The 14,526-nt window shown below is 37.5% G+C and overlaps 1 protein-coding gene across 9 annotated transcripts in view; it reads right to left on the bottom strand.

The window, feature by feature from the left end:
* Nucleotides 1–247: 247 nt before the first annotated feature.
* ARHGAP24 (Rho GTPase activating protein 24) overlaps nt 248–14,526 on the bottom strand; it is a 734,422-nt gene continuing 720,143 nt past the window's right edge. For all 9 annotated transcript variants that reach the window (XM_025425632.3, XM_049105020.1, XM_025425624.3 and 6 more), the window contains 3 exons: nt 13,851–13,972; nt 4,235–5,312; nt 248–999 (listed from right to left, as the gene is read on the bottom strand). In XM_025425632.3, the coding sequence (XP_025281417.1) occupies nt 756–999; nt 4,235–5,312; nt 13,851–13,972 (1,444 nt within the window). In that variant the 3' untranslated portion in view covers nt 248–755. The remainder of the gene's footprint in view (nt 1,000–4,234; nt 5,313–13,850; nt 13,973–14,526) is intronic.

Here is a 14,526-nt window from a genome sequence, read left to right as displayed (position 1 = left end):
TCCTGCACGGGAGACATGCATCTGTGCAACGGACCAGGCAGACAATAGGCTTTGAGAAGGGGGTTTTACAAAATCCAAAATTCTCTGTGTCCAGGCACCTCACAAAGAAAACCGAGCAGTGTCGAGGGAAAAACTTAAAGAGCAAATCAAAGGTTCCTGGTGATTCAATTGTATTTTATAAAACTATTTACATTTCTCTTTTTGGTCAATGGCGAGGTCTATTGGCACAAACAGCACAGCCACAAAGTATTGTTTTGATTTTAATAACTCATCTGATATATATTTATATATATTTATATATCTGCTTATCTTCGTTTCCTCAGCAAAAGGGGAAATAAAAATATTGATCTATAAAATAAGCTGATGATAACACAATGCCAAAAATAGCTTATGTTAAGTGCAAGGGGTGAAGCTTGGAAGCAAGCTAAATTGCAACAACATATTGATTTAACATTTTAAATACAAGACTTGCAATAAAATAATTCTTGAGATATGCTTCTCATTTTTTTAGCTTACTTTTTAAAAACTACTCTCTATACACATATCCAGTTGTAACACTTGACAGTAGCATTATGGGGCATGATATAACTTTGGTACACATTGCAGATATGGATGGATAATGTCTGTAAATGGTATTCCTTCACCAGTTAGAGCACTGTACAGCAGGTGACCAGCCACCTGATCCCATGTAATGTTTCCACCGGAACCCCAGAGCCCTTCCCAGATCCATTGGGAGACAACGGGAGGAAGCAGGCTCACTGGATCCATATTGTGTTTCCTCTCTCGGTTCTCCTAGGTTCCACTGTCAGCTCCCCAAACGTGGAAAAAAACTGCTCCATTTCTTTCTGAAGCATGTCATTTCTTTTCTCTGCATCTTCTTTTGCTCGCTCAGCGTTTCGCATTTTGATTTCTATCATTGTGAACTTTTTCCTTTCTTGATCCAGTTCATCGTGGAGGGTCATCATTTCTGTTTCCAAAGTCAAGTTTCGCTGTTCCAAGCTAGATGGGAGGGAGGGAATAAAAAAGAAAGTGATTTTATTCACTTGAAATGTGACAGGGACACAGATTTTCTGAACTCTGTCTCCACAATAGTTAGGAAATTGTAACGGGCCCTTTGGAACCAGTGAAGCAAGGTCTAATGGTTTAAAAGATGTATTTTTATTCATTCATTCATTGTATATGCTAGGATGATTTACTATCATTTTAACAAGAAGACCCCAAGACCTCACTTGGAAGCACTTAGATGGTATCTGATTGTGAATAAATGAATGTCAGCACAGAGAAGCCGGAGATTGATTATCAGGATGCACAGAATGGCAGATGTAGGAGGCAACCCAAAGCACAGGGCTTCCTGGACTCATTTCATGTGAAGCTGGCACCTGAAATGTGAAGCTTTATTAAAAGAAAGGGGAAAAGAAAGGGGAAAGTCTGGTAAAATGGGAAGGAAAGAGGACATCATATTTGCTATCAATCAAGGGAAAAATAATGATAGTGAAAATGTCATTGCTAGGTATTTCACAAGTCTCTTCTGCCAGAAAGTCACGAATCAAAAGTGGCAGAGCAATATTAGTATCCGGAAAAAGTAGGTTTCTGGCAAAAAAGTGATTATAATTAAAGATGACCATTACTTAATGACAAGAGGACTAGTTCATCAGGGAGATATAAACAATACTTTATTTTTATTTACCTAGTAGTCTAGCCTCAAAGTATTCAACATAAAATTTAACACAATTATAAGGAGAAATTGATAAATCTATAATAACATTAGGAGATTTTTCTTTCTCAGAAATTATAGATCTATCTGATAGAAATTAGGGGAAATGTAAAAGACTTGAACAACGTGATTAACAGACTTGATCTATTAGTCATATATAGAATCTCAAACCAGTAAAAAGAGAATAGTTTTAACCAGGCTAAATAATTGATATCATAGAAACAATTATTTCTGAGCACAAACAGTAAAGTTAGAAACTAATTTTGAGAGAGTAAAAGAACATGAAACTTACATGTTTAAAAGCTAAACAACATATATCAGTGATTGATAACTAAACAAAGTAAAATATTATCTATCACCTACCTATATCATCTATCTATGAATTTGTCTCTAACTTTAATATTTATGGGATGGAGTTTAAAAGAAATTGAAAGAGAAATGTATGCCTATAATTAGGAATGACCAAAATTTACTAGAACAAACAACCTCTCCTATTTCTGTGGTTTGGGCATGGGGCAGCTCCTCTGCCCCACTCTGCTGTGTATCTCCTCCTCTGGTGGTCAGGCAGGTAAGAACACTACAGTAAAAGGGCCCATTGAGATGACATTCTCCTGGGAAGTTCAATTATTTTATCAAGGTCTCTGAAATGTGCCACAGATTACAGAACATAAATAGGCCACCAATGTTCTCAGAAGTGAGTGTGTCCACCAGCAGCCATTCAGAACAGCTTTTTCCCCTCTGTTCATACAAGTACTAAGTTGAAAGTGCTATCTCTCGCTTGCCAGTGCTAAGTGCTAAGTTATCATCATGCATTGGCAGAAACTCCAGAGTTCTGGTAGCCAGTGGTTCCAAAAACCACACTTAGAAACAGAGTTACCTTATAAGCAGAGGACATTTCTTTTCTTCCATAAACCTCCTGTCACTTGGCATTATATAGAAAAATTCAAGCCAAGTGTCTGCTCAGGAAGGTTTACAAAAATGACTTTCTAAGAAAGTAATTTTTCAACCTAATGTATAAGTAGTACTTCAGTTTACTTGACCAAAGTTCTTGGAATATGTATCGTTTAGCCTGATAATTGACAAATGGGTGGGACACATAGTAAAATACGTTGGAGCCAACTTTATGTATAAGGAAGGAGCCCCGTGGCGTCTGGAGCCATGGCAGCAATTGAAGTAGGACAAAGAATGATGTCCTGTACTGTGAGGACCCTAGAACACCCATGAAGGAGGAGGGCCACCAAGTCACACAGCCTGACCCTGGCCGCTCCATGCTGAACTGAGCCTCGGGACGTCTCCTCCTGGAGAGTTAGTGTCCTTTCCCCTACACTAAGCTGAAGGGAGAACATAAAGACCATAGGTTTTAGAATTTCTGTAACCACGGTGAAAACGCGGGGGTGGGACTTCTGGTTTCTGGCCCAGGGTCCTGTTTGTGAGCCTTGGGCTCATTCTCCATATTCCCACCTCTCAAGTCCATGGGACATCTGAGAGTCAGGGCTGTGAACACAGGCCACCCGGCAAACACCCCTTATCCAGCCTAGGCAGCCTCCCTAGAGAAGCTGCTAAGCATACTTCCACCTTGGTCACCCTATGAGAAGATGTAAACTGATATAAATTAGGTTTTGGCATAATTCTTCCTTACAAATCACAGTTTTTGCTCCTTGTTTAGCCTACAGTTTCCCTTGTCCATATGAACACACGTCATGTTCACACCTTTCTCAAAACCTCCACGGACTCCAATCTCAGATAAAAGCCAGATTTACAATGATCCTCAAGGTCCTCTGTCACCTCGCTCTGTTCCCTCTCGGGGCCCCCCGCCCATCCCATCTCATGGCATTTCCACTTGCTCCTCTCCAGGTATCGCTCAGCTTCCTCTGTGACCACACGTGAATTTAGACCTCACCAAGGCATCTGACTCCACTTCCCTGCATTAGTCTTCTACTTAGCATCCGATCTACTTTACTTATTGCTCTGGTTCCATGAGGGCTGAGTTTTGGTCTGTTTTATTCACTGCTTGAACCCTCAAGGCCTGCAGCTGAGCTCAGCAGGCAGCAGACACCCTCTTAGCATTCAAAGATTAAAAGAATGAGAAAAAAAGATCTGGGGTTTTTTTTGACACCTTTTCTTCACCCTCATTTCATCCTCTTCGCACCAGTGAAAACAGGATCCTTACTTTCCATTTATCCCTGCCACTCTCTTTCCAGGCCTTAACAGAAACCCACATATCTAATTACAGAAGATAGCATTATTGAGCACTGATTCTGTGCCAGGGACAATGCTTAAGGATTTCTCACATGCTTTTAAGGTAACAACTACTCATATTTAAGATTTTCACAGTAAGAATCCAAAGCTCATAGAGAGCCTCCCCCATATCCCACAGCTTACAACTAAAGAGTGAATCCTGGACTTGAACTCGGGTCTGTGACTCTGGAGCCAGTTCGTTTAACCTCCTGTGCAGACGTGTCCCACAACAGGGGGTTGTTGCACCCTTTCTGGTAGTTAGGAGCTCCAGATTTTCCTCACCTTTTTATCCGGGACTCATACTCTATCTTCTGCTTGGTCATCTCCTGTTTTAGGCTGGACACTAAGCTGTGCAGTGCACTGTGGTTGCTGGTGTTGTTGCCCACAAATGTCTCACTGTTGTCACTGCTGCTGGTGGCACGACTACTCCGGCCTCCCACACTCCTCCGGTCGCTTTTGTTTTCATAGTCCCCAGGGTGGGAGAGGTCATCCTGCGGGGGCCCATCCAAAACAGGGTCCTCAAAATTACCCCCATAAAAGTCTTGCTCTGGGCAGGTGGTGGTGGAGGAACGGCAGGAGTTGGAATTCTCGGGGAGGGAGATTTCACAGGAGGAAGTGGACCAGGTGGCGCTGTCAACACTCTGCTTGTCATCAAGGTTCATCATGGAGAACTGCTGATGGACATTATCATAGGTGGAGAGCCTGTTGTGCTGGCCTGACTCTCCTGCTTGCTCTTTCTGCTTATTATCCCTCAGGGTCACGTAGCCATTAGGCAGCCAGCTCATGCTGCGACCGTTCAAGGGGTTCCCAAGTGTGTCGGGGTTCAAAATGCCCATTCGCACTGTTCCATTCTGTACACTGTGGGTGCCCATTTTGGTACCAGACCCCTTCAGCGAAGAGGTCCTTCTGGCCTGTAAGCTCCCATTGGGAGTGGTTTGGGTCTTCTCCAGACCTTCTGCATTACCGCTGCTGAAGGACCCATTGGTGACTATCCCACTGCCCTTGTTGAAAGCAGGATTCTTTTTGACCATGAGAGGGGGGCTCCTAGAGACATCCAGCTTATGAACGCTGTTCCTTGGGCTGTTGGTTTTACTCCCTGGTAGAGCTGTGGGGGATCCATTATCCACGCTGCTTCTCTGGGGAGACTCGGACTTTTCCCAAGAGCACTGCCTACCAGGACTATCCTTGGTATTATTGTTCTCCTTGTTCTGTAGCTGGCCCATGGTGGCTTTCTTCTGAATTTCATTGTTGTTGTTGCTCACTCCATCTTGGGGTTTGCCTTGTGGTTCTGTATCTTTAGGGAAGAGGCGATCATGTTTGCTAATCATTACTGACATCAACTGCTGGACCACCACAGTGCCTGTAATTGCGAAGAAAACACAGTTGTAGGAGTGAAATAGTTTTATTTCTCATTTTGAAAAAGACTCTTAAAGAACCACATTCAGATGAACATTAAGCATTACTGTCTGTACTGCTGAACTATATTCTTAATGATGACAATAGCAAAGCAAAAGAAGCTAAAAGTGCTTGAGCATTTACCATATATAATGAACTGTACGAAGCACTTTACTTTTGTTGGTTTAGCTGGATTTTAAAACAAATCTATGAATAGGTAGTTTATTATCATTGTATTGCAAATGTTAAATAACTTGACCAAGGTCACAAAGCCATTAAGGAGCAGAATCAGGGCTTGAAACGGGGTGAGCTAGTTCCAGAGAATAGGCTTTTAATCATTATACACCATTTCCTAGAAGTTTGAAATTTAATTGTGAGAAGTCTTAAGAGAAGGTCAATGTTATCTCTCATTTGACAATTGACTCAAACGATCAATATATTTTAGTGGCATTTCTTAGTAAAGCCCTATATGATCTCTGGTGGGTATATGGTCTGTCTTTCTAATGTTGCAAGATAATGAAGTTCCATATGACTTTTGTTCACTATTCAAAAGCTTTGAGGCATTTTAAGTAACATCAGCCAGAATGGTGTAATAAGGATCTCCAAAAATCCTCTTCTCCATAAGAGCAATTCACAAAAGTATTCTGAATCAACATTTGTAGGAATCTGGAAGTTAATTAAAGGCTCGATACAGTCTGGAAAATGTTTATTCAGGAAAAAAGGTTGACTCAGTAAGAACATCAAGCTCTGTGGTATTTTAACTTTGTCCTCATCCTATTCTCCCTAGCTTTGCAATAGCCTTAAAAACTAATATTCCACAATCGCAGTGGGAACTGGCAGCTTGGCAGTCCCTGCAATGGCCAGAACACAGTTGGAATTCCAAAACTCCATTCCCAGAATATTGCCATTGTTTGACCTGTTTGGTGGTTCTCTTGAAGACGCCCTCACAATGCATGTCCTTATTTGATCTGACTAGGAATTTGACCAGTGTGAAGAGCGTTTTTCTCAGGGGCGTTTGTCAGAAATAATGAGGGCTCTTTTGTTTAACACCATGGCTGCCAGAAGCAGCAGAATAACAGTTGGGACAGACAATAGGCTAACCACAAGCTTAAAAGATAAATCTGAGGAATGAGATTTCCATAGGGGGTTTTGAAAAGCTTGGATCTATCCCTGGGAGTTTAGAAGACTACACGCATGTTTAGGGTTACGTACATCCCTGCAGCTGTGTGCATGCTCAGGAAAGAACTAGTAAGTCCCTAGGCTCTCACCTCTGGCTGATTTTGAGGCTCTGTACAAGCAGAAACTGAAGGCTACTGCAGAGTTGCGAACTACCTACATGACTGTCAAAGATTTGCATACAGAGCCCCTTGGCAAAAAAAAAAAAAAAAAAAAAAAAAAAGGAAACTTATGAGCCGAGGCAATAGAAGGAAATCTTTGTCAATAATTAATTGACAACCAAGCAAACCAAGCATAAACTTCAGTGGCCACATTTGGTGAAGAATATAAACTTTATAGAATTAGTTCAGAAAAAGCACTAAACAAACAACAGCAAATCTGAAGAGGGAGAGGACCTGATATCCAAAGCCCTCACAGTATTTTACTACTAAAAATGTCCAGGGATGCCTGGGTGGCTCAGTGGTTTTAGCACCTGCCTTCGGCCCAGGGCACGATCCTGGAGTCCTAGGATCAAGTCCTGCATCGGGCTCCCTGTGTGGAGCCTGCTTCTAACCTCTGCCTATGTCTCTGCCTCTCTCTGTCTGTGTCTCTCATGAATAAATAAATAAAATCTTTTTAAAAATGTCCAGTTTTTCAATGAAAATTATGAGACATACAAAGAATAAAGACCTTATGGCCCATATGTAGGAAAAATACACTCTGAGGAAGCCCAGACAGGGCACTCACTAGATAAAGACTTTAAATTGGTTATTTTGAATGTGTTCTAATAACTAAAGGAAACCATATCTAAAGAGATCAGATGAAAATGAGAATACTGTCTTACCAAATAGAGATTATCAATAAAGATACAGAAAGCATATAAATGAACCAAATATTCTGGAGTTGAAAAGTATAATAACTGAAATGAACAAAAAATCAGGAGAGGGAATTAACAGCAGATATAAGCAGGCAAAAGAAAGAATTGCTATACCTGAAAATGAAAATGCAAAAGGATCTAAACCTAGACCCATCATAGTCAAGCTGTCTTAAACTAAAAAAAAAAAAAAAAAATCTTGAAAGTAGCAAGAGAGAACCAACCCATGTACAAAGGATCCTTAAGAAGATTAATAGCTGATTTCTCATAATTTCTCATTGCCAGAAGGTAATAGGATATGCAAAATGTTGAAAGACTGTCACACAAGAATTCTGTATCCAACAAATCTATATTCAAAATGGAGGGGAAGGGCAGCCCAGGTGGCTCGGTGGTTTAGCACCGCCTTCAGCCCAGGGCCTGATCCTGAAGATCCGGGATCGAGTCCCACATCGGGCTCCCTGCATGGAGAGTGCTTCTCCCTCTGCCTGTGTCTCTGCCTCTTTCTTTCTCTCTGTGTCTCTTATGAATAAATGAATAAAATCTTAAAAAAAAAAAAAAACGGAGGGGAAATAAAGATATTGCTAGATAAACAAAAACTGAGAGAATCTTTTACTACCAAACCTGCTCTATAAGAAACAGCAAAGCATTAGGCAGGGCATTTTAAACAATGAAAAGAACTTTGAGAAACAATAATTATCTTACACAGATGAAAATACTGTAATTTCCATTTGATTCTCATATTTTTTACTATGCACTGTAGAGTATGAATTAGAAATGAATACAAATTTCAGACAGTAAAATTAACAGACCATAATGGATGAAATAGCTGATTTATTATTAAAAGCAATAATTTATTTAAAAAAATCAATGGGTTTATCAATTTCAGCATATTAGCTGAAATCTCAAATATATTTTCACATATTCCTCACTGCCTTAGAAACTGAGTTCCTACCCCTTAAAATTGGCTGTCATTATTAACCAGCCTTCTCAATTAGTTTTCTAACTTGGAGCCCCTCCTCCCTCAATAGCCCAAGAAAATCTTTAAATATTCAGTTATTCATGTACCCATAATAAAACAGTATAGGCTAATACAAACATCAACCATTTTGCTTTGGCTTGAACTATACTGATCTGATGTGTTAACTGGGTTTATATGATCTTGCTAAAAGCTCTTAGGAATAATCTCCAATAAATAGACACAGCAAAACAACTTAAATTCTAGTTAATAAGTGTAGTTTCTATATAAAATACTTAAATTGAGATTTTGTGAACAAAATGATGAGAAGGGCTTTGACAATGCAGGTTTCTACCAAACAGCTACTATTTGAGTAGCTGTCAGAGAATAGAGGCCTGATATGTGGGGAGGTCATTCTTTCGCTTAAAGCAACACTTTGACAAAATCGGACTTGAGTATAATTCAAAATCAAATTTTGAATATGAAAAAATTGTGTTAAATCCATCTATGTCCTGCACACTTCTGTGATCATCCAAAACTTAGAGTATATTTAGATCAAGAATCTTCAGTGTGCCAGGTCTGATGTTGGTCAGTGTTGCTCAAACATTAATATTCATTCAAATTACCTGAATTCTGTTAAAATGTAGGTATTGTGGGGGGGGGGGGCATGAGATTTTACATTTCTAACCAGCTCCTTGATGACACTAGCAGTAACAGAAAAGTAGCATAAATATCACCTGGGAGTTTCAAAATTGCAGAACCTGCTGCAGACCTGAATCAGAGCTTGCATGTTAACAATATCTCCAGGTGATTCCTATGTATATTAGAGTTTGAGAAACACTATGTTAGGTGGAGATGTTTCACTTAAATCTTTTAAATTAAGCTTCTCAAAGGCTATAAGATAGGACTTGAAACTTTCCAGATGAGAAAACTGAGGTTCAGAGAGGGTAAGCTGTTTGCTCAAGGTCACATAGATGATAAATGACCAAGGTGAAATTTCACTTTGTCTTCTTCCTCCAAAGCATGCACTCATCCTATTATGTTTCAGCTGTTGGAATTTTAACTGTAGTAGTAACAAGTAAACTTGGGGTTATTCTAAATAAGAAAATAAATAAAAGACATCTATTTATTTGTGGAAGAAAAAGGACGCAATAAAATTAATGGTCTTATATATCTATCTTTTCTAGCTACCTCTGAATTTGTCATCCTATTTTCAGTGCATGGAGGAGTGAATGATTCTTTTTTTTTTTTTGAGTGAATGATTCTGATGAAAAGATTTTAGTACAGTTAAAATGGCTGTCAACACTCTCATTATGTACTGTTTGAAGACATGTGTACTTAGTCCTATTTTACTATTTGCTCATATGACAGACACACTTTCAAATATTAGCAGCCTCTATTATATATGACAGAGTGTCTAGTACTTTGGGAAAAATGGAGCTTTTCCCCATCACTGGAATATTAACATTTGAAGCATGAAGCATCACTGCTTCTCACTATAGCTGTGAACTATGTAGGGCATTTAATTAATTGAAGAGCGACATTCCCAAGGTCTCTATCATGAGTCTGTGAACAGTCATGCCAGTTACCTGCCATAATTATAGAGTGACTGTCACGGCCCTAGTGATCTAGAAATCTCTTTCTTCTACCTTGGGAGGCTTTGCTTTCATCTAGTTTCCAGAATAATAAATGGCAATAGTTCTTTCCTAGAAAGAAAGAAAGAAAGGGAATTTCTTTCCATTTTTATATCTTTTTAGGACAGACTAGCTTAGTAATGATCAAGTATGTATCACTATATACTCTCTTTTCCTTTTTATTTCCTCCTCTCTGTCATTCTCTTCCTTGGGTTACTAATGAAAAACATGAAGCCCAAATAATGAGGTCAGAATCACCAGCCCATTCTGAAGAGTCCGAGCAGATTCAGGAGTCCCACTGTGCTACATGATCCAGAAATTCTCTCTCGCTTGTACACTTCTATGAAGGTTGAATTTAAACCACATTATAGGCACTTCTTCATAAAAATTGGATAAGAATTCGATTTTGCTTTAAAGGAAAATTATGTAGGCACTTTAAAATACACTTACATATACACATATATGACAGCTCTCTGTGAAATGTAGTTTCAATTTGTATTTTTGCAATGAATAAACTTGTACATGTGTCATTTTGTATATGTGTAGATGTAAGTTATATCATGAATTTTGACAAATGACAGTCCTGGAAACATCTAATCATGATATAGACAATTCCCTTGTGCCTATTTGTAGCCAATTCCCTACCCCCATCTCCCAACCATGACAACCACTGATCTGCTTTCTAACACTATAGTTTTTCTGTTTCTAGAATTTCACATAAATGGAATTATACAATATGAAGTCTTTGTGTCTAGGCAGTATTCATTTAGCATAATACTTATGACATTTACCCATATTATTGGATGTATTAATAGTTCATTCTTTCTATTGCTGAGTAGTATTCCATTTTATGAACGTACCAAAAATTATCTGTTCACTGATTGATGGACACCTGGTCTGTTTTCAGATTGGGGTATTTTGAAATAAAGCTGATATGAACATTTGACTAAAAGTTTTGGGTGAATATTTGAACAGATAAGCAATTTTTCCAGTATCATTTGTTGAAATGACTATCACTTTCCCACCGAACTAACTTGGCACATACGTCAAAAACAAATGATGACATGTGTGGGTTTATTTCTGGATTCTGTTCTATGACATTGATCTATATGTCTATATTCATATCACACTGTCTTGATTACTGGTGACATTATATTGAGTCTTCAAGTAGTATATTTCAACTTTGTTTTTCCTCTTCATATTGTTTTGGCTATTCTACATAATTTTTATTTCCATGTAAGATTTATAATCAGATTGCCAATTTTTACAAATAAAATTTTTTCTGTGATATTTTTGGGAATTACATTGAGACTATAGGTAAACTTTAGGAAAAGTAATAGCTTATTGATTTTGGCTATTCTAATTGATGAACATAGTATATTTCCCTATTTACATAGTTTTTTTCATAAATGTTTAGTAGTTTTCAGGATATATGTCTTATTTATATTTTCTTAAATTTATCCATTTTTTATATTTTTAAGTTGCTCTAAAATTCTATTTTTAGTTCAATTTCTAATTATTCAATGTTAGTGTATAGAAATAAATGAATTTTTATGAATTGACATTATACCATGTGACCTTGATGAGTTCACTTATTAGTTATAGTAGCTTTCCTTGTAGATTCCCTAGAATTTTCTACATAAATTATCATGTTGTCTGTGAATAAACAGAGTTTTACAACTTCCTTTTCTAATCTGTTTGCCTTCAATTCCTTCTTAATATTTTGTTGCACTAGCTAGGATTTTTACTACAGATGAAGGGCCAAAAATAGGCAATCTTACCTTATGCCCAATCTTCGGGGGAAAGCATTCATCTTTCACCATTAAGTATAATATTATAACTACATTTTTTATAGACAACTTTTCTTAGGTTAAGTTCCTTTTATTTCTAATTTGCTAACAGTCTTTATCATGAATGGCATTAGATTTTGTAAAATACTTTTTTGTATCCATGGAGAAGATTTTTAAGAAAAATTTTTTTGTCTGTTAATATGGTGAATTACATTGATTTTTAAATGGCTAGCCAAGTTTTCCTTCCTGGGATTAAAACCCACTGGTGTTGGTTTATTATCCTTTTTATGTTACTGAAGTCAGGATATTAGGGCCAAAGATGTTAAAAAGATATCAAATAAAATAATTGTAAAATTAATATAATGCCCAGGAAATATATTTTATTGATAAAACTACACCGAAATTCAAGGAAGTGATTGATTAAAATGTCTGTGTAGTAAAATAGAATTTTAAGTGAGTGGAGCAGTAAGATGGAGGAACAGGACACAGCAATGGACTTTTGGGATGCCTAAAAAAGTTTTCTTTCTCTACCTAGGTGATGATTTCTAGAGTATTGTCTTCTTTTTTTCTTTTCAAAGATTGTATTTATTTATTTGTGAGAGACACACAGAAAGAGAGGCAGGACACAGGCAGAAGGAGAAGCAGACTCCCCACAGGGAGCCCGATGCAGACTCTATCCCAGGACCCCAGGATCACGCCCTGAACTGAAGGCAGACACTCAACCACTGAGCCACCCAGGCATTCCCTAGAGTATTTGTCTTATATAAATTCACTAAGATTTATATGTGTGCCTGTTATTGGTGGTTTTCCTTATCATATATATTCTAGTTCATAATAAAAGTTTTAGAAAACAATAGACTAAAGTATCTGTATGCTTCATATAGCTTCACATTTTACATTTCCTAATGTCTGCTAAACTCTTCCAAAAGAAATTACGTTTTCTGTACCAACTAACGTACTGCCCAAAATCTGATGTTCGGTTGATATCGCCCTAAATATCTGACAAGGAAATGAAGCTGAGCTGATGTAGGCAGACACTTAAAAAGCTTTCTTTCTGTCTCATATGACATAGAGGAATGAAAATATTAGAATTTTCAAGAAAGGAAGGTATCAGGAGTATATTTTGTTCTAAATAAGCTCAGAGTAAAACTAAAAATCATCTTTCTCTTTCCCCCTTCCTTACTAAATTCTTAAATGTTCAATTAGTCCATTTTTTTAAAAAAAGATTTTATTTATTTATTCATGAGAGACACATAGAGAGAGGCAGAGACATTGGCAGAGGGAGAAGCAGGCTCCCTGTGGGGAGGCCACTGTGGAACTCAATCCCAGGATCCTGGGATCATGCCCTGAGCCAAAGGCAGACAATCACTGAGCCACCCACGTATCCCAATTAGTCCAATTTTTAGAAAACAATGATAGTATTAATGGCCATAGGTAAAAAGGGCACTTAAGCAGTAAGGCCTGCTGGAAACAAATGGAAGTAGAAGTTCATTGTGGAAAAGAATTTGAGGCATTTTCTAATCTAGAAAACAATTCATGTTTCAAAACAGTTTATAAGCAGCATTATCTTACAGAGAACCATTTTTTCTACTTCTTGAAATCAGACAAATAAAACCAAAATTAATAAAAATATATTAGCTTAAAATAGTTACTTTTAAAACTTTCTGAAAATTGCATGAGGCTCAAAACGTGAACTAGATTTTTCTAGTTCTTTCATAGTACTTTACAGCTGATTTACTCTTGTAAGGCTACTGAGGAATCTTTTAGTAAATTATGTTTAGTAAACTCAAAAGAATGCCTGACTCCTAATGAGAAGAGTTTGTACTTAAAGAACTTAGGTCAATAAATGGAGTTACCACACAGATACGTATTTCCCTAGATTCCTCAGAAAAGAATACACTCTGATCAACCAAAAGACAGGTGATTAGGAGTGCCTGGCTGGCTCAGTCAATAGAGCATATGACTCTTGATCTGAAGGTTGTGAATTGGAGACCCACTTTTGGTATAGAGAATATAAATAAATTTTAGAAAAAACAAAACAAACAAAAGAGTTTATTGTTCTCTTCATGAAGGTACAGGTTAATAATTTACTTACCCTCCATGATAGTCAAAGGATCTTCCACTTTGGGGCGTAGGATATTAGGGCCAAAGACAGTGGCCAAGTTCTGCACACTCATTTTGTTAACTCCAGAATAGGACTGTACTTCATCCAAGAACCTGTTGGGTATAATAAGAACATGAACAAACAATGGGATCAAATTTGTCAGTGGAAGAAAGTGATTTATTGGGAAAATTATTAAATAGAATATGTTCAAATCCAATATGGAGACAAAAGTATTTAGAAATTCAAACATCTCTCAGTCACATGTCGGGAAAATATATTGTAAATGATTAAGAATCAGACTTGAGGGGATCATATCAAATATCATCTCTGGCCCTGGCTTAGTTTCACTTCCTGTGTCGATCACAGAAACAGGTGTATTTGGATAATATGAACATGAGATTCAAGAATGTGGATTTTCTTTCAATCCTTAAAACATTAAATTTATATGTACATTCTATTTGAGAACTATAAATAATATCATCTGGTACAACCCTTTATTTCAGAGAGGAGGAATCAACCCACCTTATTGAGTAATTTGTGAACTTCAAATTTATAGCCTATTAAAAAATGAATTCAAACATGGTTTAAATTAAAACCTTAGTTCACTGATAATGAAAAACTGGAACTTTTTTTTCAATTTATCAGGTGTTAAAGAATAAGAGATGTG

This window comes from Canis lupus, chromosome 32, assembly GCF_003254725.2.
Source record: "Canis lupus dingo isolate Sandy chromosome 32, ASM325472v2, whole genome shotgun sequence".
Classification (NCBI taxonomy): Eukaryota; Metazoa; Chordata; class Mammalia; order Carnivora; family Canidae; genus Canis; species Canis lupus.
This window is presented reverse-complemented; position numbering and strand designations above follow the sequence as displayed.